This window comes from Eptatretus burgeri, unplaced genomic scaffold, assembly GCF_056783735.1.
Source record: "Eptatretus burgeri isolate ZD-2024b unplaced genomic scaffold, Ebu_testis_v1 Ebu_testis_scaffold_3156, whole genome shotgun sequence".
Lineage (NCBI taxonomy): Eukaryota > Metazoa > Chordata > Myxini > Myxiniformes > Myxinidae > Eptatretus > Eptatretus burgeri.
Window position 1 is genome coordinate 335,299 of NW_028225104.1, and position 25,353 is coordinate 360,651.

A 25,353-nucleotide genomic window follows, 5' to 3' on the forward strand; every position below is an offset into this window, starting at 1 on the left:
AGGGGGAAAAGGGGGCTTATAACCCGGGACCCCCGTGGGAAAAGGGGGCTTTGAACCCGGGACCCCCGTGGGAAAACGGGCCTGGAACCCAGGACCCCCGGGAGAAAAAGGGGTTTGGAACCCGGGACCCCCGTGGGAAAACGGGCCTGGAACCCAGGACCCCCGGGAGAAAAAGGGGTTTGGAACGATTCTTCCCGCCCCCCCCCCCCGATAAGCATCTGCTCTTTGTCTCTTTTCTGGCATTTTGATTGATTTTGCTTTGAAATTTATTCTTTATTTTCCTCAGAAAATAAAAAGTTATTTTAATTTATTTATTTTATTATAAATAAATCATTTGTCGATTTCCAACCTGTCCGTGTTTGTCCTTTCCTTCCATTGGTTTGGAATTGTCAAAGAAATCAAGAGATAACATTTATGTTTTGTGGAGGGCGCGCTCCCCGCTCAGGTAACCACGTGACCTCCAGTTAAACGGAAAATTTGACATTGGAACTTGTGGTTAACTGGGTGGAGTTCGTGGTTTAAAACAACCCACCGAACCACAACGTTAATTGTGAGTGATGGCCCCAGGTCCGACTCTACCGAGGACAACCGGGGATTAATCCCCCCGAGTAACAAGCTGGTGTCTCGGAACCCGTGGCCGCAACAATACATACCCACATTCCCACATATCCACATTCCCACATACCCACATATCCACATACCCACATTCCCACATACCCACATTCCCACATATCCACATTCCCACATATCCACATTCCCACATACCCACATACCCACATTACCATATACCCACATACCTATATAACCACATCCCCATATACCCACATAGCCACATTCCCACATACCCACATACCCACATTACCATATACCCACATACCCATATAACCACATCCCCATATACCCACATAGCCACATTCCCACATACCCATATACCCATATACCCACATTCCCACGTACCCATGTATAACTCCGTTATGGATGGAAGATTGTCGACAAATACAAAAACAGAAAATAAAGAACGTTGATTCGTATCTCGGGAATAATCATTGACGAACTCGGACTCGATTTTCCACTTTCACAACACAATCTGAAACACAAACAATCCGTTAAAACGAAACGTTCAATCTTTGTATTTATTTTAAATCATGGACACGTGATGTGGCTGGAACCAATCAGACACCGCGATCTCCCTGTTCGCTTTTTCCCCAAACAGCTCGCGCTCTTCACTCGGTTACCACAGCGTACCGTCCTTCACCCGACACGACGTGCGGTCCACCATGACCCGAGATCTCAGAGAGAACACCCCGGGATTCACGAGCGGCTCCGATGGAGGATACGTGGTCGGTCCGGGAGGTTCTCCGGAAGACCGCGGGTCCATGGACGGATCAAACGAGGACAAGGGGTCCAGACCCGGTACGTGACGATCACTCCGTTCCGAGAACTTGTGTTTCCCGTGCTGATCCGTGCTGTGTACTAACACAGGAACTCATTGATTTTGTGAACGTCACGATGTCTGGAGCGGAGACGGAATTGAATTGTGAATGGAAATCCCATCCATGACATGTTACCCTCCCTCTTGTACATGTATGACATCATGAGATACGTCATCACTTCATTCATCATTTGATTCCTCTTTGATCTCGTTTCCAACAAATCAGATGATTTACTTGTGGTGATGGACCTCTGCACCGGCACACAGTGGCCTGTTCTTGAGGACTGCAATGGCATATTTAATGCCCTCGAGGAATCACTGGATGAGAAGACAAGAGACTTACCTTTGCTTCCAGAAGAAGGTATGCTCACTGATGTGCAACCTTCCCTGTGCATCACCAGGTTAGGAGTTTATAGCTCGTCCTGTAACAACCTTATTTGAGGCCAAATTATGTTCAATATTGTATTTAAAGATGTGAAGGGTGAACTTAGTTGCCACTAAACCAGTCGGCTGATTGTAAAGCAGAGTTGGTGAGAGTTCACCAGGAAACTAATTAATTCTGCTCGATGGATGGAAGTCACAAGTTCAAGGTCAAAGTTTGACCCAAAAATCATTTTCACGAAATTTTGACCTCAAGCTGTGACCTTTGACCTGTTGTAAGAACTGTTATGAAACCATTGTTTCGGGTTAGGTGTGTTTGTACCCACTCTGTTTATCTGTTTTGGTAAAATATCATAAAGGTATACCTGGTGTTGGTGTAATGGTTCGGGTGGTGGGCTTGCTTTACATGGGTACTGAGTTCAAATCCCACTTGGCTGTTGAATTAATACCAGGTGGGGTTGACTCCGCTTGGCATCCTTCTGAAGTTGGCAAAGTGATACCAGCTTGCTGGGATGATGGAGCCATTTGAGTATCCTGTACCAGATGGGTCACTTGTCCAGGATTGTGTCCAATAACCCAGGTAACTGCTGGAGCAGCACTGATGCTCTCTCTGTACAGAGTGTGGTCTTCATGGATGGATCATAAAGGACACGTTGAACAACATTACCCATCACTGAGGGTCAGGGACTTGAACTCTCTTGAGCACCTGACTAATTAAATAATTTATAGTTAATCATAACCTCTTTTAATTGAGGAAAGTGTGAAAATGTAATGTATAAAGCTGAATTCGTGTTTGTTTACTTGTTTACCAGCAAATACTACCTGTCGCTTCACTGATGTAGATATTCAAGGGAAGAGGGAGAGGAGGTAGGGGAGGAGGTTAAGGAGGGAGGGGACGAGGAAAAGGAGGGATGGGAAGGATTGAGGAGAGGAGGGAGGTAAGAGGGAGAGAGGAAGGAGGGGAAGGAGAGAGGAGGAAGATGGGTAGGGGAGAGAGAGAGAGAGAGAGAGAGAGAGAGAGAGAGAGAGAGAGAGAGAGAGAGAGAGAGAGAGAGAGAGAGAGAGAGAGAGAGAGAGAGAGAGAGAGAGAGAGAGAGAGAGAGAGAGAGAGAGAGAGAGAGAGAGATCGGGCGAGGAGAGAGAGGCAGAGGGAGAAGGTAGAGAGGGAGGAGATGGGGGAAAGTTTGCAGGGGAGAGGAGGGGGATCCAGGCAGATGTGACGCCGAGTTTAACACCCATCTGGGAGACAACACACACATTTATGAATCACCCTGCCTGTGAAACACCGGGATGACAGTTTACAACTGGGCGGGATTCAAACCCAGGCGAGACCGCTGAGAGCGAGCATGCGTACCTCTCGGCTATCCTGCCGTGATCTGGTAATTCATTGCTGTTGAGGGAGGGGGAGGCGGTATGAGGGGGAGGCGGCACAAGGGGATGGGAAAGCAGCATGAGGGGGATGGGGAATCGTGAGGGGGGAAGGCAGCCTCACCATTAAACCAACATCAGACAGCCAACTTCTCAAGGATTTGCCTGTATTTGGCTCCATTCATTGTTCCCTCTATCCTTACAAGTCTTCCAGTCCCTGCCGCTGAAAAGCATCCCCATAGCATGATGCCGCCGCCACCATGCCTCATGGTTGGGATGGTTCTGGATGGGTGATGAGCCAGTGTGCTCAGTTATTGCCAGATGTAGTGCTTTGCATTCAGACCAAAAAGTTGCATTTTCGTCTCATCAGACCACAGAATGTTTTGCCTCTTGCTCTCAAAGTCTTTCAGGTGACTTTTTACAAACTCAAGACGTGCTGTCATGTGCTTTTTTCTCAGGAATGGCTTCCGTCTACCATTCTCCCATAAAGCCGACATTTTTGAAGTGCTGCAGAGACTTTTGTTCTTCCAACAGGTTCTCCCATCTCAGTAAAATAACTCTGTAGTTCTGTCACAGTGGTCGTTGGGTTCTTCTTTAGCTCCCTGACAAAGGTCCTTCTTGTCCGGTTGCTCAGTTTGTTCAGACGGCCAACTCGAGGAAGAGTCTGGGTAGTTCATATTCTTTTCATTTCCTGATGATGGAGCTCACTGTGCTCTTGGGACCATTCAACACTAGAAATTGATTTCATACCCTTCCCCAAATCTATGCCTCCTCACAATTTTATCTCGGAGTTATACAGACATTTCCTTGGACTTCATGGAAGAGTTTCTGCTCTGACCTGCACTGTCAACTGTGGAACCTTATCTCGAAAGGTGTATTTCTTTTTCGAAATCATGTCCAATCATTTGAAATGGCCAGAGGTGGACTCCAATCAAGTTTTTTTTGGTACACATTGTCGAGGCTCGAATGAGAGCGAACATACAACGCACAACAAGGGGGGTCGGAGAGGGAAAGACAAAACAATGAGGAACAGAGACATCAGGAGATCTGTGGTGGGGTGAGGGAACACAGGCTATACAAAATGGACACTGCAGGCACTTTCAGGAAGGAAAGCAGGGAATTTGAAGGAGGTGGGTTTGGGGTGGATTAACGGGGGTAGAAAAGATCGTGGTTTTGGATGGGGGAAGAGAAGAGGTGGTGGTGAACAGCTGTTTTGAATACCTGGAGGGAAGAGTGGGATTGAATAGAGTGTGGGAGTTTGTTTCAAAGGTGGGAAAAAAGAGGAATGAAAGAGTGAAGGTGAGCAGTGATTCTTAGTTTTGACAGTTTTTCCAGAAGGGGGTTGTTGGCGGTCCTTGAACGCTCTGCGGAAATATGGGGGGGGGGGGACATCGTAGATCAAGCGGGGTGGCGAGACCGGAGAGGAGACGGTGGAAGACAATAAGACCACTGGCCTGCCTGCGGTGAGAGAGTGAGAGGCCAAAATACTCAGCCTCACCGAGGGAGATGCCAATGATCATAAATGCCTTGGTTTCCACAGCGTGAAGCCGAGAAAGGTGAGAGGCGGGAGCACCAGGCCAGAGGCGAGAGCAGTACTCCGTCAGGCTGCGGACAATAGCTTTGAATGTGGTCAGGAGGTCAGGTGGGCCGAGGAAGGACTTTGCACGACGGAGGATGCCGAGTCGGCGATTGGCTTTGGAGGCCAGTTTGGAAATGTGGCTTTCCCTGAAAAGATTATGGCAGACATTGAGACCCAGAAGCTTGAGTGAAAGGACTTCTTCAAGATGATTGTTGAGAAAGTGATTTGGAATTCCGGTTCTGGGTTTGGAGCATTGGCAGGTCTCCTTCGGGGCTCCCTGCTGACGATCTCACAGTTAAGTATCCGGTCGTTATCTGTCCCATTTTAACTGTTTATTTTCTCACCTACATGTTACTGTGTGTTCCGAGTTCGGTTTTGTTTCAAAAATCGTGCTATTTTGTGAGATTTCATCGAACTTGTCTTACTGGGTGCTTGAGGCCTATTATATCCTTGAGGCTTGAGGCCTCCCCTTTGTTCCCCTCAGTGTACGATCGTGTTTATTTGTTTTTTCTCCCCATTATCTTCAATTTCTATCCCACTTTCTTAATGTCCCCCATCCCTCCCAACTAATCACTCCATTTCTTATCTTAAAAAAAAAACCTCAACCTTTCTCCGATTCTTCTTCTTCTTCGTCCTCTGCCTCTTCTTCTTCCTCGATTTTTTCGACAACACTTCCATGACCTAACCTCTTCATTAAAAGGTTAAACCATGACCATGACCTCTTCATTAAAACCATGACCTCTTCATTAAAAGTGTGGACCTTAAATATCCGGGGCCTTCGCTCAAACCTTTCAGATCTTTCCATACAGGTTGCCACTGACATACCAGATATAATCTGACTAACAGAAACTTTCCTTCCCCAAGATGTGTCTGACTCCCAAGTATCTCTCCCTGGTTACTTCCTCCTTCGGTTTGACAGACCTGAGCCTCATCCTGGTGGAGGAGTTGCTCTCTTAATCAAAGACTCTATTCCTCACTCTCCATGCACTGTCCTCACTCCCCCACACCCCCAGGAATACCTCTGGCTACGGCTTCCCTCCACTCCCACCTCATGTTTATAGGTGGATTGTACCGTCCACCTAACAGTGATGACTCCATCTACACCTCACCATCCGAAAACATGGACCAACTTCTATCTTCTCATCCAAACTCTCTCTTCCTCATATGTGGCGACTTCAATTGTCATCATGCCAGTTGGCAAGGTGTGGGTACCTCTCTCACCTGCCATGGCACCTCAACAAAAGATTTCTGCGACTCATTGGGACTGACTCAATCACTCAACTTCCCTACCCGGATCTCAACCAATGGTACTCCATCTCTTCTGGATCTGATTTTGACAAATTTCCCTGACAATATCCGCTGCTCTTCCGAGCCTCCAATAGGTTCTTCTGACCACGTCCTTGTCAAAGTGGACATCTCTCTGGTTATTATCAGAGAACCACCTCACCGCCGTCGAATCTGACATTTCACTCAAGCCGACTGGCAGGGTCTCCAAGCAGCCCTCAAACTTATAGACTGGTCTCCTATCTCTACTTTCTCCAACATCAACTCATCCTGGGAATTCTTTCAAAGAAACTTGCTCTCCCTCATGCACAGATTTATCCCCTCTCGTATTCAGTTCTGCTTCCCTTCCTCCTGCCCTTGGTTCACTGAAGCTTGTGGTGAGGCAGTTGCCCTGAAACAACTTGCCTTTGCCTCATGGAAAGCAAACCCAACTGAGGGCAATCTCAATTCCTTCCATAAAGCCCGGAACAAGTGTGTATCTCCCCTCAGGAGAGCCAGAAAACAACATCTTTCTCATCTCAAGTCTGAACTCTCAAACCTCTCTCCCTCCTCACAATCCTGGTGGCGTCGAATCAAATCAGTTTCTGGTGCATGTTCCCTCTCCATCCCCTCCTTTACCTCAAATGGCCGCACTGCTGACACCGCACTTGAAAAAGCTGAATGCCTAAACTCAGTGTTTGCAGTTAAATCTTGTGTCCAAAACCAATCACTTTCTCCACCCACCAAACCCAGTCGCACCCAACTGTCCCTGGACCCTGTGTCCTTTTCTCCTGACAAGGTGGAGAGCTTGCTGTCAAACCTCGATTCAGATTCTGCAACTGGTCCAGACGGCATCAGCCCATGTGTCCTAAAATCCTGCTCCTCTGATCTTGCTCACCCTCTCTCTGTTCTATTCACTCTCTCATTTGATCAAGGTCATCTGCCTTCTGATTGGAAATCAGCAAATATCACTGCCCTGCTCAAAAAAGGTGCAAAAACAGATCCCTGCAACTACAGACCAATCAGCCTTCTCCCAATCATCAACAAGGTTATGGAATCCATCATCGCTTCAGACATCAAATCCTTCCACTTCTCCAATGGCTTGATTTCTGATCATCAACTTGGTGTCAGACCAGGTCACTCAACCCTGGATATGCTGCTTCTGCTCTCCCATCAATGGATGGAGGTCCTCAATGCCAGACAGGAAATCCGAGCCGTATCCCTGGAGATATCACGTGCTTTTGACACAGTCTGGCACCCTGCACTACTCACCAAACTCTCTTCCCATGGTATCCAAGGCCATCTCCACTTATGGCTCGCAGACTTCCTCTCCTGTCACAGTCACTGTGTGGCCCTAAATGGAGTTCTTTCATCCCCCCTTCCTGTCCTGGCTGGAGTTCCTCAAGGTCGCGTTCTGGGCCCTTTTCTTTTTTGGTTTTCATCAATAATCTCTTCGACTCTCTGGAAAATCCTCTATATCTCTTTGCTGATGACTCCACCCTCTGCTGTACCATCGGTCATCCCTCAGACCGGCAAGCAGCACCTTCTTCGCTCTCTGCTCATGTGGATAAAATCACAAACTGGTCCAACACGTGGAACATGTCTTTCAATCCGGACAAATCTCACACTCTCACGAGGTCTTTTCGAAAGGACCTTTTAGAACCCCCCCCATCCACTTTCTCAACAATCCTCTGGAAGAAGTCCTTTCTTTCAAGCTTCTGGGTTTCACTATCTGCCATGATCTTTCCTGGGAAAGCCACATTTCAAACCTCACCTCCAAAGCCAGTCGCCGACTGGGAATCCTCCGTCGTGCAAAGTCCTTCCTCGGCCCACCTCAGCTCCTGACCACTTACAAAGCTTTTGTCCGCACCCTGAAGGAGTACTGCTCTCCCCTCTGGGCTGGTGCTCCTGCCTCCCACTTTTCTCGGCTTCACTCTGCAGAAACCAAGGCATTTCAGATCATTGGCATCTCCCGCAATGAGGCTGTGTCTTTGGGCCTCTCACTCAATCACCGCAGGTTGGTCGGTGGTCTTTCTGTCTTCTACCGACTCCTCTCCAGCCTTGCCCCCCCTGCTCTCTCTGTGATTTGTCCCCACCAGATTTCCGCAGGACGCTCAAGGTCTGCCAACAACCCCCTTCTGGTAAAACTACCAAAATCACGAATCACTGCTCACCTTCACTCTTTCATTCCTCTTTTTCCCGCCTTTGGAATAAACTCCCTCACTCCATTCATTCCCATTCTTCCCTCCAGGCCTTCAAAACAGTTGTTTACCACCATCTCTTATCATCCCCCATCCAAATCCTCGATCTTTTCGACCCCGGATAATCCACCCAAGCCCACCTCCTTCAAAATCCCTGCTTTCCTTCCTGAAAGTCCCTGTAATGTCCATCTTGTATTCCCCGTGTTCTCCGTCCCATCCCTCTCCCTTCCACAGATCTCCTAATGTGTCTGTTCCCCACTGTTTTGTCCTTCCCACTCCCTCTCCTCTTGTCTCATGCCCCCTTGATTTGCATTGTGTGTTAGTTCTCATACGAGCCTCGACAAGGTATACAAAAAAGAAAAGTAGATTGGGGGGGGGCGGTGGTTTCCAGACTGTCCGTTCGGAGAGGCATCGCGAGATTGTGAGATTTGTAAGGATTGAAAGACATGTTCCACGTGTTGGACCAGTTTGTGATTTTATCCACATCAGCAGTGAGCAAAGAAGCTGCTGCTTGCCCGTCTGAGGGTTGACAGATGGTACGGCAGTGGGTGGAGTCATCAGCAAAGAGATAAAGAGGATTTTTCAGAGAGTCGGAGAGATCATTGATGAAAACCAGAAAAAGAACAGGGCCCAGAACGCTGCCTTGAGGAACTCCAGCCGAGACAGGAAGAGGGGATGAGAGAACTCCATTTTGGGAAACATGTTGACTGCAACAGGAGAGGAAGTAGAGCGAGATGTCTGGCTCTCATTAGAGAACCACAGAACATTGACAAGCATGTGGTCAGATGAACCGATTGGAGGGCTGGAAGAACAACAGATATTTTTAGGGAAAATGGTCGAAATCAGATTCAGAAGAGATTGAGTCCCATTGGTTGAGATCCTGGTTGGGAAGTTGACCGATTGAGTCAGTCCCAATGAGTCGCAGAAATCTTTTGCTGAAGTATCATGGCAGGTGACGGAGGTACCCACACCCAACCAACTGTCATGATGGCAGTTGAAGTCACCACATATGAGGAAGAGAGAGTTGGGATGAGAGGATATAATTTTTTCCACGTTTTCGGAGAGTGAGGTGTAAATGGAGTCATAACTGTTTGGTGGACGGAACAACAAACATAAATACATGAGGTGGGAGTGGAGGGGACGCCATGGTCAGAGGTATTCCTGGGGGGTGTGGGGGAGTGAGGTCAGTGCATGGAGAGTAAGGAATAGAGTCCTTGATGAAGAGAGCAACTCCTCCACCAGGACGAGGCTCAGGTCTGTCATTCCGGAGGAGGGATTAACCAGGGAGAGACACGAGGGAGAAAGTTGTGGAGACATCTCAAGGATGATCAAAGGAAATTGTATGCCCTGAGCTCAATTTGGAATGCTATCGCAAAGGGGTTGAATACTTATTGTTGCAAGACATTTCAGTTTTTTTTGTAAAAAGTTCCAAAAACATGTTTTCAATTTATCATTATGGGGTATTTTGTGTAGATCAGTGACAAAAATCAAATTGTGTCGATCAGAGTCGTAATCTCACGACTCTTAAGTTGACAACTTATGTCAGGGAACCAGTTTGTAAAATATACCACAGCAGGTTATAAAGAGGTGAAAGGTTGGCTGTGATCATGTTCAAAAGATTTTGTCCAGTGGGTGCACATCGGCTGAATCCGACAGGCCAATTGTGTCGCAAATCCTCAGAGGGTGAAAGCTTTGTGACACCCCAACATGGAGAAGAACCTGAGTCCACATATCAAGCTGTCTCAGAGGGAGGTTGTATTGGGGTTCTCCAAGCAATGAAGGACAATACGTGACTGGAAGATGTGAGGAGAGAGTGGAGGAACGGGAAAGCTGCCTTTTCGATAAGGCCAGCAAGGAGATGTCTGCTTTGAAGTCATTTCCAAGACAACTACAGGGCAGTGGAATTGATGAGTCGACCGACCAGTTGATGAGAGCAACCAACATACAGCGGGGTGAAGTTGGTTCTTTGTCATCAGGGAATGTGCTTGCTGAAGTATCCCACTCTCAGCATACCGTGGACTCCAGATTCCTCCTTCACTGTTTGAGTAAGTTTTAAAATTAATTTTGTCACATGAAATTCAGAGAATGTGCCTTTCTTGCACCACATTAAATTGAGCAGTTCAGGAGACAGCCTTTCTCTCCTTTGCCTCCACCGTTTTGGGATTGATTTGGGGATTTGTTTTTGGGATTGATTTTGGGATTCTTGGGAATTGATTTTGTATATTGACTTGCATTTTATCATCCATGAATGTGGAACACTGTCAAAAGCTTCCTTCTAGTCCATCCAGGTGGTGGACAATTTGGTTCCTCGCATTTTGAAATTTCCAAGTTCGGCCTTGTTCAGGCGTGGGTGGTGGCCCTTTTGTTCTCCCTCTACACCTCCTTGTTGGGTTCAGTGATGGAACATTATTTCTGTCATAATTCCTGTGAGAAGTTTGTATGTTGTTCGTGGACATATTATTGGCCGGTATTTGTGAGGAAGTTGGGTTTCTTCAGAGTTTTTTGATGAGAAATGTGTTTCCTTCTCCAAAGCACTCATGCACTTCCTTTTCCTCTGGGATCAGTTGTTTGAATGTCCTGGTGTCGTGATTGTGGGGAGCATCAAGTTGTTTCAGCCAGAAATTGGAATTCCGTCTGGCCCTGGATTTTAAAGTTTGGTCGCAGTTTTGGAAGTTGTTTTTAATCATTTATTTCTTCATCAATAATCACTAATCATCAACAATAATAATTAATTTCATCAATTAATAATTAATCACATCAATAATCATCAATAATAATAATTTCCTCTTCCTACATGGTGCTTCTTCTTTTCCAAGTCCACGATCCATTCTGCTTCCTTGTTGTGCTCCTTTCGATCTCCAATAATTCCTTTCCAGAATGTTTCCCCATCTTTTCTTTTTCAGGGGGTGTTGACACATTCTGCTTTTGTTTCCCTAATTCGTTGAAGAATCTCTTCGGGTTACTCTCAAACATGTGGTTTTGTTTTCTCCTGTTGTTTGCTTCCTCATATGGTGGTGTTTTTTATTTATTTATTTTTATCTTTCTTGCTATCATTTCCAGATTGAGTTTGTTTTCAACACCCAAGCACTCGAGGTCTTTGTCTCCAATTTTGTGTTTGTTTTTTATTTTTTGAATTCCTCTTTTTCGGTTTTGGTTTCTCTATCCTTTCCTGAATTGTTGTATTTGTCCAATGTGTTCGTTGTGTCTGTGTACGTTTGTGTGTGTCTTTCTATGTGTCCACGTTTTCATATTTTCAATTTATATGTCGTTTTCTCTGTTTCCACTTGACGATCGATGAAAAATTTTAAACAGAGGAGGAACTCCCGATGGAGAATGTTTTTATTGTTGACATTGTCGTCATGTGTCACATGGTATGGCAGCCATATTTAATTAAAGGGAAAATCTGCATATCATTTTCTCTGAAACCACTCAACGAAAATAATTGAAACTTTGCATATGTTATCAACTCCCCATGGGGTGTATTGGGTGATAATGATGGCATCATCAGTGAAGTCTTATTCCAGCCATGATTGGTTGACTTGAAATCCTTCTCTGCAAAATCTAAAACTTCATTCATCTGATCCATGACCCGATGTGAGTGACTACATTTTTGACGTTCATAACCCATTCTGAGAAACAATGTGATATAATCGGGTGCATGGATGATACGATCATGTGGGCCATGATAGTTGTGGCCATAATAGTGGGGTATTCAGTTAATAATGGTAATTTTGTTCAGAATGAACGTACAAGGTGAGACTATGTGCTCCACGAGTGCTGTTCAAGTTGTAAAAGTGATTTATTGATGTTTTTACTCCATTCTTAATTTGCAGAGAAAAAATTTGAAACGTCTTCACGTGTCAACTGTTCCTCGTCATTGGACAGAGAAGTTTCTTTCGATCATCACCTGGCAGAGACTTTTTGTCAGGATGTTGACAAGTTTCGGGGTGTGTCTACAAACAACAACAACTGCGACAGGTGTATCAATGTCTTGCAACAGGAGAGACAAAGTAGTGAAAAGATAAACAATTTTGCTGTTGCCAACAAAAACATAACCTCCTCATCGTGTTCAAAAGGATGTGTGAAAATATGCGCAAGTGAGACGTCATACAGGTGCACTGTATGTCATAAGGGATTTGCTTCTTCTTCATATCTGTTGACACATCAAAGGTTGCACACCGGTGAGAAATCCTTCAAGTGTTCACAATGCAGGAAGGCTTTTTGTTCTTCATCAAATTTATATCGTCATGAAAAAATACATTCAGGTGAGAAACCCCACAAGTGTTCTGTTTGCAACAAAGCGTTTAATCACTCATCGAACTTCTATAAACATCAAAGAATACACACCGGAGATAAACTCTACAATTGTTCTGTTTGCAACAAAGCATTTAATCGGTCATCAACTCTATCAACACATCAAAGAATGCACACTGGAGAGAAACCTTACAATTGTTCTGTGTGTAACAAAGCGTTCAATCATCGATCTAACCTTTATAAACATCAAAGAATGCACACCGGAGAAAAACCTTACAATTGTTCGGTGTGTTACAAAGCATTCAATCATCCATCTAACTTTCATGAACATCAAAGAATACACAACAGAGAGAAACACTACAATTGTTGTGTGTGCAACAAAGTGTTTAATCATTCATCATCTGCATCTCGACATCAAAGAATACACACTGGAGAGAAACCTTACAATTGTTCTGTGTGCAACAAAGCGTTTAATCATCCATCATCTGCATCTCGACATCAAAGAATACACACCGGAGAGAAACCTTACAATTGTTCGGTGTGTAACAAAGTGTTCAATCATCTTTCTAACTTTCATGAACATCAAAGAATACACACCGGAGAGAAACCCTTCAATTGTTCTGTATGCAACAATGCGTTTAGTCAATTATCTAACTTTCGTGTGCATCAAAGAATACACACCGGAGAGAAACCCTTTAACTGTTCTGTGTGCAACAAAGCGTTTAATCATCCATCATCTGCATCTCGACATCAAAGAATACATCAAAGCAAAGAATTTCAAGCAACAGGTGCGAGTATATTGTTATAGTTTTCCGCCCGTCGGCGTGCGAGCGACCGCTTTTAGCTAATCGCGGCTACGCGCCCACCAGACATGGCAAACCTAGTCGCAGCTTTCGGATCAACGCCGAAATCCAGCCACTGGTGTGTTTAATCACACCGAAAATCAGCCAACTATTCTGTCTGCGCGCGACAGGGTCCGATCGCCGAATTGTCGATTTACCTAAGTATGCGCGTAGACAGAAATGCCGGGGATTTACACCTCGACGGGACCTGCTTGGAAACGAGCCGTGAAGCAGCTCGCTCCGTTTGCGATTTGCCGAGCAGTGTATATCGCAAACCCCCTCCAGATCCGATTACTTTATCGGCTATTTAAAAGACCGCTAATATCCCGAATGCAATGCGGATGGCCGTTGGCTCACAAGGAGCTCCTCCGCCAGGATCGAAGCGCTGGAAACGATGCTATTCATTCTGACTGATCCACCAACAAAGATTCATTGTCAAGACGTATTTGTTTACATACAATTGTTCCTCTGCCTGGCAAGATTTTTCTTATTGCGTATTTTGCCAACTGGCACTCCTCATAAAAAATGACTGTAAATAGACACCCGATTTTTGAAGGACTACCATTTGAAAAATAATTAATATATTCAGTTTTTAAACTGAAAAATAAAAAATAAAAAAAACCTAAATCAAAAATCGGCTCGAGTAAAATTTTCTAAATATCTCGAAGTGTTTAATTCCGAAGTCTCGTTTCTCCACATTCAAAACTGTAGGACAAGTATTGAAAATAGTGAACGCAGGTCGAGAAAAAGTATTTTTTCATATTTTGCATATTTCAGCCCCGACACCCTTCGTGATCGAATGTGGAAAAATGCTGCGGTTCAATTTTGTAGTAGTTATTAAACTCTATCCATACACCGAATTTGAACGTTCCGCCGTCGACCGTTTCCGAGGTCAAGGTCACTTAACATATTCCCTGGTTCACCGTGTGGGGGAAAAATTTATATTAATGTATTTTAAATTGTAACAAATGGAGTTTCAGAAATGTAACTTTTATGCTGCAAGTTGAATTGGCTGTCATTTCTGGCCAAAAGACTTTTGCCCTAAATGATAAGAAATGTGTTGTTCTGGAGCAGAGTGACCGAGCTGATAAATGAACCTTTGCTTCGAAATGTACGAAGTGGCTTTTCGTCTAAAGGACACGTCTACAGTCTGGGTGAATATCCCCCAACCTCTCTCTCATAAAAGTATAAAATGCTTTGAAATGTAAAATTGTTTTCAGTGCAAGCACGTGAGGAAGTATAGTTTCTCAGTGGCTTGTACTCCTTGGAACTGACCAAGTACCAAGTTAGAGTAAAACTCTCTGATGTAATGTAGAAGTGAATTGAATCGGGTTGGTCTAACTGTTCACTAAAGTAAGAATAAATGAAATAGAACCAAATAATATTGCAATCAATAGGGATTCTTCAGTTCATTGTGCGAGGGTGAGAAGTGTATGGTGTATAATTAGGAAATAAATTGTTTCACAAGGAAGGACTTGTGTGGACATCAGTTTTATCAGTGTCAATTAGGTTTTTGTAGGATTTTATAATCAAATCGGACAAACGTTAAACTCTGTCTGAAGTCAAATAGGATTCCACAATCGGCCAGTTAGAATCCTTCAGGAGGACAACGATCACAACAAGGTGGGTTTAAAAAATCCACATCAGCGTCGGAGCAAAGGTGTTGAATACTTACTGACTCAAGACATTTCAGATTTTTATTTTTAATCAATTCGTAGAAATTTCTAAGCCATGTTTTCACTTTGACTTTATGGGGTATTTTGTGTCGATCGGTGACAAAAACATTTAAATTTAATCCATTTTAAGTTCAGGCCGGAACAACAAAATGTGACAACAGTCGAGGGGTGTGAATCTCACCTGCTCTTGGCGAAAGACACCGTGGGGTCTTTTACGTCCACCGACTCACGTTAGCAGATTGGACAGCCGGCTAAACATGCGTCTGAAGCACGATGATGCAACACCCCGCTCACGAATCACCAATCGGACGGTTTACAGGTGAATCGGGAATCGAGCACTGACTGGAGAGCAACAAGGTGAGTGCGCTTCCGCTGCACCACTCTGTCGGACACCTGTCGGACGGTTAATTATTACAGGAAATAAAACTTACCTGTGAGCAGCAGAAACAGCACCATTCCCATGTTCACAGGGCAGGTGAACCTCCCCCAACACCACGTGGTCTCTGTAACAACCACACCACGTGATCTATGGAACAACCACACCACGTGATCTATGGAACAACCACACCACGTGATCTCTGTAACAACCACACCACGTGATCTCTGGAACAACCACACCACGTGATCTCTGTAACCACACCACGTGATCTCTGTAACAACCGCACCACGTGATCTCTGCAACAACCACACCATGTGATCTCTGTAACAACCACACCACGTGATCTCTGCAACAACCGCACCACGTGATCTCTGTAACAACCACACCACGTGGTCTCTGTAACAACCACGAAACATGTTCCCTTCATCCCCGTATTTCCAATGTGGAGCGATGACCCCAATGGTGTTTATATCATTCCCACAGGACACATGAACCACCACGAGACCCCATGTAACACGAGTTTGTCTTCCATCCCTTACTCGGCGGCCATATTGATTTTACTTCACGATTTTACTTCAATTTAATTGAACGACAAACGACACCTGACCTCTTTGTCTCCTTTTACTGTTTGTCCCCGATTTGTGAGAAAATCTAACAAGATGAGGGAAGTCGGGACTTCAGGAATCCAGGAATCATTCACCGCTGGGTCAAGAGAAGCTCGAGCTCGAGGGGCGGAGCTTCTCGTTGGGAGCGCGTGACGTCCCTTCGCGCATGCGCAGTGAGAGCCCCGCCCTGAGTCCGGTACATGGAGCTTGCGAGCCGGTTCACTCAGAATTATATAAATATCGAGAACGGACACAGAACAGGAGACTCGAATTATCTGTTTATTTTTAACTGAGAGGATTGAAGGACATCATGGCCTCCTTGGGTGAAGTTCCTTGTGAGAGAACTCCTCGATCCTCCTTCCCTCTCACTGATATTCCTTCATCCTCCCTCCTCACCCTCCCGTTCTCCGTCGCGGATTGATATCAGGACGGGGAGGGCGTGGCCAGCGCGAACGAGAGAGTGAGACGGCACGAGTTGTGTAAAAGGGCGTGGCCAGCGCTGGTCACGTGGGCCAATGAGAGCGGAGGTGCAGTTTGTCGAACGGAGCCGTGTGATCGTGGTGAGGAGGTCGTGTCGTGTTCGACGAAGGGTCCACGAGAGACACGGACCATGGAACGGGCACGTTCAGTCCATCGGCCTCGTTCACACCTCCTGGGACATCCCGGTGAAGATGGAGGATGCTGAGGGGGCTCGTTACGGTCAGACTTGTCCCAAACGGATGTCTCTGTGCCTGTCGCCATGTTCTCCCCTCTCCACCTTCCCTAGTAAGATTAAACCCAGAAAATTATCGATTGTTTAGACCCGGTGTTGATATATTACACACACGATGGGTGAAATGTTTCCCTGTATCAAAGATCCCCTTGTGTGAGGAGGTCGAGACGCTGTAACCGACATTTTTATTCACCCTTTCCCTTCCCGCCATTTTTTATTTCCCTCCTCGGTCCCTCGTTTCTCCGTCTCTCTTTAGACCGTTTCCCCCTCCGTGTGGTGTATAAATAATGAGTCTTGGTGAATCCCCGTGTTCACTATTTAATGTTTGGTTATTCTTGGTGATCCTGAACATAACCAAATGTTCCAGCGTTATCCAATGGAATTTTATAAATCGGGTGTGGACGTGGTTTAACTCAGTAAGAAACGTCGAGAATGTAATTTTATAAATCGGGTGTGGACGTGGTTTAACTCAGTAAGAAACGTCGAGAATGTAATTTTCTAAATCGGGTGTGGTCGTGGTTTAACTCGGTTAGAAACGTCGAGAATGTAATTTTCTAAATCGGGTGTGGGCGTGGTTTAACTCAGTAAGAAACGTCGAGAATGTAATTTTATAAATCGGGTGTGGACGTGGTTTAACTCAGTAAGAAACGTCGAGAATGTAATTTTATAAATCGGGTGTGGGCGTGGTTTAACTCAGTAAGAAACATCGAGAATGGAATTTTATAAATCGGGTGTGGGCGTGGTTTAACTCAGTAAGAAACATCGAGAATGGAATTTTATAAATCGGGTGTGGGCGTGGTTTAACTCAACAAGAAACGTCGAGAATGTAATTTTACAAATCGGGTGTGGGTGTGGTTTAACTCAGTAAGAAACATCGAGAATGTAATTTTATAAATGGGGTGTGGGCGTGGTTTAACTCAGTAAGAAACATCGACAATGCAATTTTATAAATCGGGTGTGGGCGTGGTTTAACTCAGTAAGAAACATCGAGAATGGAATTTTACAAATCGGGTGTGGGCGTGGTTTAACTTAGTAAGAAACATCGACAATGTAATTTTATAAATCGGGTGTGGGCGTGGTTTAACTCAACAAGAAACGTCGAGAATGTAATTTTACAAATCGGGTGTGGGTGTGGTTTAACTCAGTAAGAAACGTCGAGAATGTAATTTTATAAATTGGGTGTGGGCGTGGTTTAACTCAGTAAGAAACGTCGAGAATGTAATTTTATAAATCGGGTGTGGGCGTGGTTTAACTCAGTAAGAAACATCGAGAATGGAATTTTATAAATCGGGTGTGGGCGTGGTTTAACTCAACAAGAAACGTCGAGAATGTAATTTTACAAATCGGGTGTGGGTGTGGTTTAACTCAGTAAGAAACATCGAGAATGTAATTTTATAAATGGGGTGTGGGCGTGGTTTAACTCAGTAAGAAACATCGACAATGCAATTTTATAAATCGGGTGTGGGCGTGGTTTAACTCAGTAAGAAACATCGAGAATGGAATTTTACAAATCGGGTGTGGGCGTGGTTTAACTTAGTAAGAAACATCGACAATGTAATTTTATAAATCGGGTGTGGGCGTGGTTTAACTCAACAAGAAACGTCGAGAATGTAATTTTACAAATCGGGTGTGGGTGTGGTTTAACTCAGTAAGAAACGTCGAGAATGTAATTTTATAAATTGGGTGTGGGCGTGGTTTAACTCAGTAAGAAACGTCGAGAATGTAATTTTATAAATCGGGTGTGGACGTGGTTTAACTCAGTAAGAAACGTCGAGAATGTAATTTTATAAATCGGGTGTGGACGTGGTTTAACTCAGTAAGAAACGTCGAGAATGTAATTTTATAAATCGGGTGTGGACGTGGTTTAACTCAGTAAGAAACGTCGAGAATGTAATTTTATAAATCGGGTGTGGGCGTGGTTTAACTCAGTAAGAAACATCGAGAATGGAATTTTATAAATCGGGTGTGGGCGTGGTTTAACTCAGTAAGAAACATCGAGAATGGAATTTTATAAATCGGGTGTGGGCGTGGTTTAACTCAACAAGAAACGTCGAGAATGTAATTTTACAAATCGGGTGTGGGTGTGGTTTAACTCAGTAAGAAACATCGAGAATGTAATTTTATAAATGGGGTGTGGGCGTGGTTTAACTCAGTAAGAAACATCGACAATGCAATTTTATAAATCGGGTGTGGGCGTGGTTTAACTCAGTAAGAAACATCGAGAATGGAATTTTACAAATCGGGTGTGGGCGTGGTTTAACTTAGTAAGAAACATCGACAATGTAATTTTATAAATCGGGTGTGGGCGTGGTTTAACTCAACAAGAAACGTCGAGAATGTAATTTTACAAATCGGGTGTGGGTGTGGTTTAACTCAGTAAGAAACGTCGAGAATGTAATTTTATAAATTGGGTGTGGGCGTGGTTTAACTCAGTAAGAAACGTCGAGAATGTAATTTTATAAATCGGGTGTGGACGTGGTTTAACTCAGTAAGAAACGTCGAGAATGTAATTTTATAAATCGGGTGTGGACGTGGTTTAACTCAGTAAGAAACGTCGAGAATGTAATTTTATAAATCGGGTGTGGACGTGGTTTAACTCAGTAAGAAACGTCGAGAATGTAATTTTATAAATCGGGTGTGGGCGTGGTTTAACTCAGTAAGAAACATCGAGAATGGAATTTTATAAATCGGGTGTGGGCGTGGTTTAACTCAGTAAGAAACATCGAGAATGGAATTTTATAAATCGGGTGTGGGCGTGGTTTAACTCAACAAGAAACGTCGAGAATGTAATTTTACAAATCGGGTGTGGGTGTGGTTTAACTCAGTAAGAAACATCGAGAATGTAATTTTATAAATGGGGTGTGGGCGTGGTTTAACTCAGTAAGAAACATCGACAATGCAATTTTATAAATCGGGTGTGGGCGTGGTTTAACTCAGTAAGAAACATCGAGAATGGAATTTTACAAATCGGGTGTGGGCGTGGTTTAACTTAGTAAGAAACATCGACAATGTAATTTTATAAATCGGGTGTGGGCGTGGTTTAACTCAACAAGAAACGTCGAGAATGTAATTTTACAAATCGGGTGTGGGTGTGGTTTAACTCAGTAAGAAACGTCGAGAATGTAATTTTATAAATTGGGTGTGGGCGTGGTTTAACTCAGTAAGAAACGTCGAGAATGTAATTTTACAAATCGGGTGTGGGTGTGGTTTAACTCAGTAAGAAACATCGACAATGCAATTTTATAAATCTGGTGTGGGCGTGGTTTAACTCAGTAAGAAACATCGAGAATGGAATTTTACAAATCGGGTGTGGGCGTGGTTTAACTTAGTAAGAAACATCGACAATGTAATTTTATAAATCGGGTGTGGGCGTGGTTTAACTCAACAAGAAACGTCGAGAATGTAATTTTACAAATCGGGTGTGGGTGTGGTTTAACTCAGTAAGAAACGTCGAGAATGTAATTTTATAAATTGGGTGTGGGCGTGGTTTAACTCAGTAAGAAACATCGACAATGCAATTTTATAAATCGGGTGTGGGCGTGGTTTAACTCAGTAAGAAACATCGAGAATGGAATTTTACAAATCGGGTGTGGGCGTGGTTTAACTTAGTAAGAAACATCGACAATGTAATTTTATAAATCGGGTGTGGGCGTGGTTTAACTCAACAAGAAACATCGACAATGTAATTTTATAAATCGGGTGTGGGCGTGGTTTAACTCGGTAAGAAACATCGACAATGTAATTTTATAAATCGGGTGTGGGCGTGGTTTAACTCAACAAGAAACATCGAGAATTGAATTTTACAAATCGGGTGTAGGCGTGGTTTAACACAGTAAGAAACGTCGAGAATGTAATTTTATAAATCGGGTGTGGGCGTGGTTTAACTCAGTAAGAAACATCGACAATGTAATTTTATAAATCGGGTGTGGGCGTGGTTTAACTCAGTAAGAAACATCGAGAATGTAATTTTATAAATCGGGTGTGGGCGTGGTTTAACACAGTAAGAAACGTCGAGAATGTAATTTTACAAAACGGGTGAAGGCGTGGTTTAACACAGTAAGAAACGTCGAGAATGGAATTTTATAAATCGGGTGTGGGCGTGGTTTAACTCAGTAAGAAACATCGACAATGTAATTTTATAAATCGGGTGTGGGCGTGGTTTAACTCAGAAAGAAACATCGAGAATGTAATTTATAAATCGGGAGTGCGCGTGGTTTAACTCAGTAAGAAACATCGAGAATTGAATTTTACAAATCGGGTGTAGGCGTTGTTTAACTCAGTAAGAAACATCGAGAATGGAATTTTATAAATCGGGTGTGGGCGTGGTTTAACTCAGTAAGAAACATCGAGAATGGAATTTTATAAATCGGGTGTGGGCGTGGTTTAACTCAGTAAGAAACGTCGAGAATGTAATTTTATAAATCGGGTGTGGGCGTGGTTTAACTCAGTAAGAAACGTCGAGAATGTAATTTTATAAATCGGGTGTGGGCGTGGTTTAACTCAGTAAGAAACATCGAGAATGGAATTTTATAAATCGGGTGTGGGCGTGGTTTAACTCAGTAAGAAACATCGAGAATGGAATTTTATAAATCGGGTGTGGGCGTGGTTTAACTCAACAAGAAACGTCGAGAATGTAATTTTACAAATCGGGTGTGGGTGTGGTTTAACTCAGTAAGAAACATCGAGAATGTAATTTTATAAATGGGGTGTGGGCGTGGTTTAACTCAGTAAGAAACATCGACAATGCAATTTTATAAATCGGGTGTGGGCGTGGTTTAACTCAGTAAACATCGAGAATGGAATTTTACAAATCGGGTGTGGGCGTGGTTTAACTTAGTAAGAAACATCGACAATGTAATTTTATAAATCGGGTGTGGGCGTGGTTTAACTCAACAAGAAACATCGACAATGTAATTTTATAAATCGGGTGTGGGCGTGGTTTAACTCAGTAAGAAACATCGACAATGTAATTTTATAAATCGGGTGTGGGCGTGGTTTAACTCAGTAAGAAACATCGAGAATGTAATTTTATAAATCGGGTGTGGGCGTGGTTTAACTCAGCAAGAAACATCGACAATGCAATTTTATAAATCGGGTGTGGGCGTGGTTTAACTCAGTAAGAAACATCGAGAATGGAATTTTATAAATCGGGTGTGGGCGTGGTTTAACTCAACAAGAAACATCGAGAATTGAATTTTACAAATCGGGTGTAGGCGTGGTTTAACACAGTAAGAAACGTCGAGAATGTAATTTTATAAATCGGGTGTGGGCGTTGTTTAACTCAGTAAGAAACATCGAGAATGGAATTTTATAAATCGGGTGTAGGCGTGGTTTAACTCAGTAAGAAACGTCGAGAATGTAATTTTACAAATCGGGTGTGGGCGTTGTTTAACTCAGTAAGAAACATCGACAATGTAATTTTATAAATCGGGTGTGGGCGTGGTTTAACTCAGTAAGAAACATCGAGAATGTAATTTTATAAATCGGGTGTGGACGTGGTTTAACTCAGTAAGAAACGTCGAGAATGTAATTTTATAAATCGGGTGTGGACGTGGTTTAACTCAGTAAGAAACGTCGAGAATGTAATTTTATAAATCGGGTGTGGACGTGGTTTAACTCAGTAAGAAACGTCGAGAATGTAATTTTATAAATCGGGTGTGGGCGTGGTTTAACTCAGTAAGAAACGTCGAGAATGTAATTTTATAAATCGGGTGTGGACGTGGTTTAACTCAGTAAGAAACGTCGAGAATGTAATTTTATAAATCGGGTGTGGGCGTGGTTTAACTCAGTAAGAAACGTCGAGAATGTAATTTTATAAATCGGGTGTGGGCGTGGTTTAACTCAGTAAGAAACATCGAGAATGGAATTTTATAAATCGGGTGTGGGCGTGGTTTAACTCAGTAAGAAACATCGAGAATGGAATTTTATAAATCGGGTGTGGGCGTTGTTTAACTCAACAAGAAACGTCGAGAATGTAATTTTACAAATCGGGTGTGGGTGTGGTTTAACTCAGTAAGAAACATCGAGAATGTAATTTTATAAATGGGGTGTAGGCGTGGTTTAACTCAGTAAGAAACGTCGAGAATGTAATTTTATAAATCGGGTGTGGGCGTGGTTTAACTCAGTAAGAAACATCGACAATGCAATTTTATAAATCGGGTGTGGGCGTGGTTTAACTCAGTAAGAAACATCGAGAATGGAATTTTACAAATCGGGTGTGGGCGTGGTTTAACTTCGCAAGAAACATCGACAATGTAATTTTATAAATCGGGTGTGGGCGTGGTTTGACTCGGTAAGAAACGTCGAGAATGTAATTTTACAAATCGGGTGTGGGTGTGGTTTAACTCAGTAAGAAACATTGAGAATGTAATTTTATAAATGGGGTGTAGGTGTGGTTTAACTCAGTAAGAAACGTCGAGAATGTAATTTTATAAATCGGGTGTGGGCGTGGTTTAACTCAGTAAGAAGCATCGACAATGCAATTTTATAAATCGGGTGTGGGCGTGGTTTAACTCAGAAAGAAACATCGAGAATGGAATTTTACAAATCGGGTGTGGGCGTGGTTGAACTTAGTAAGAAACATCGACAATGTAATTTTATAAATCGGGTGTGGGCGTGGTTTAACTCAACAAGAAACATCGAGAATGGAATTTTATCAATCGGGTGTGGGCGTGGTTTAACTCAGTAAGAAACATCGAGAATGGAATTTTATAAATTGGGTGTGGGCGTGGTTTAACTCAACAAGAAACATCGAGAATGGAATTTTATAAATCGGGTGTGGGCGTGGTTTAACTCAGTAAGAAACATCGAGAATGGAATTTTATAAATCGGGTGTGGGCATGGTTTAACTCAACAATAACCTTCCAGAATGGAATTTTATAAATCGGCTGTGGGCGTGGTTTCACGAAACAATAACCTTCTGGAATGGAATTTTACAAATCGGGTGTGGGCATGTTTAACTCAACAATAACCTTCCGGAATGGAATTTTACAAATTGGGTTTGGCGTGGTTTCACTCGGGCAGTCCTTGGAGACGAGGGGTGATGTGGTTGTTCGGGGGAGGAAACGCTGCCCCTCCCCCATGTTTGCAGTGAATGTGTTTATTTATAAAAACACTTATGGATTATTCACACCGTTTTTAATATGAAACATGTTATTGAGGGAGTGAATATTCATTTAAAACATTTTTATGGTGAAAAAATAAGAATAAACATTTGTCAACATCTGCGGGCACAATATTCAAACATTTGTGGTTCCATGAGTGTGATAATTGACGTGTGTGTGCACATGTGTGTGTGTTTGTACGTGTTAGTGTCTGTGTATGTATGTGTCTGCATTTGTGCGTGTGTGTATTTGTGTGCTTATGTGTGTGTATATTTGTGTGTGTATGTGTGTGTGTGTGTGTATATATGTGTATGTATGTGTGTGTGTGTGTGTGTGTGTGTGTGTGTGTGTGTGTGTGTGTGTGTGTATGTGTGTGTGTGTGTGTGTCTGTGTGTGTATATGTGTGTATGTGTGTGTATTTGTGTTTATGTGTGTGTATATTTTTGTGTGTGTGTATTTGTGTATTTATGTGTGTGTGTGTGTGTGTTTGTGTGTATATGTGTGTATATGTTAATGTATGTGTGTATGTATGTGTGTGTTTGTATGTGTGTGTTTGTATGTGTGTGTTTGTATGTGTGTGTGTATTTGTGTGTGAGTATTTGTGTGTTTGTGTGTGTGTATATTTGTGTGTGTGTATATTTGTGTGTATGCATGTGTGTGTTTGTGTATGTGTGTATGTATGTGTATGTGTGTGTGTGTGTGTGTGTGTGTGTGTGTGTGTGTGTATGTGTGTGTATGTGTGTAGGTGTGTATGTGTGTGTGTAGGTGTGTTTGTGTGTATGTATGTGTGTGTTTGTGTATGTGTGTATGTATGTGTGTGTGTGTGTGTGTGTGTGTGTGTGTGTGTGTATGTGTGTGTGTGTGTGTGTGTGTGTGTGTGTGTGTGTGTGTGTGTGTGTATGTCTGTATTTATATATGTGTGTGTGTATATGTGTGTGTATGTGTATGTGTTTGTGTATGTGTGTATGTATATATGTGTGTGTGTATGTGTGTGTGTGTGTGTGTGTGTGTGTGTGTGTGTGTGTGTGTGTGTGTGTGTGTGTGTGTGTGTGTGTGTGTGTGTGTTGGTTTTCAAGGTGTTTTGGTTATTTTGACTCATTTCAAGAGGTTTCATCGGTTCATAAAGGTTATTTGAGAAACAATTCCATTTGTAAACTTCCTCCATTCCCTGTAACATGAACAAGGGACAATACTCAAACCTTTTCATCACATGGATTCATTCAATGACACGACACAGGTTTTTATTCAAAAATGTTTTATGAATAGGGTTCAAAAAATTACATTTTTACAAAGAGCTTAATAAAACAGCAGGACGCACAACATTAAAACATATAATCAGGGGTACACACACGTTTTTAACAAAAAGGTATTGTCATCTCGCGCCGTCTGTCCATGTCCCTGTGGCTCAGAGAAGGAAGAATCATCACATAATGTTATGTGGACCTGGAGGTGGTGCTGTTGTCTCATAGAAGGAATTGTTGTCACGTGATGTTATATGGACATGTAGGTGGCGCTGTTGGCTCATAGAAGGAAGAAGCATCACATGATGTTATGTGGA

At 43.3% G+C, this 25,353-nt stretch overlaps 1 protein-coding gene and 1 long non-coding RNA gene across 3 annotated transcripts in view; both read left to right on the forward strand.

Moving 5' to 3' along the window:
* The first annotated feature begins 1,216 nt into the window (after positions 1-1,216).
* LOC147006694 (uncharacterized) lies at positions 1,217-14,489 on the forward strand. The gene is made up of 3 exons (XM_085868152.1): positions 1,217-1,413; positions 1,659-1,793; positions 12,058-14,489. The coding sequence occupies exons 1-3, from the start codon at positions 1,278-1,280 to the stop codon at positions 13,284-13,286; spliced, it is 1,500 nt and encodes a 499-aa protein (XP_085724278.1). The 5' UTR covers positions 1,217-1,277; the 3' UTR covers positions 13,287-14,489.
* Positions 14,490-16,376: 1,887 nt separating this feature from the next.
* Positions 16,377-25,353, forward strand: part of LOC147006695 (uncharacterized) — a 106,277-nt gene continuing 97,300 nt past the window's right edge. Inside the window, exon 1 of one of the 2 annotated variants that reach the window (XR_015054642.1) lies at positions 16,377-16,745. This is a non-coding gene — a long non-coding RNA (uncharacterized LOC147006695). The remainder of the gene's footprint in view (positions 16,746-25,353) is intronic. The other variant, XR_015054643.1, reaches the window with a different exon arrangement.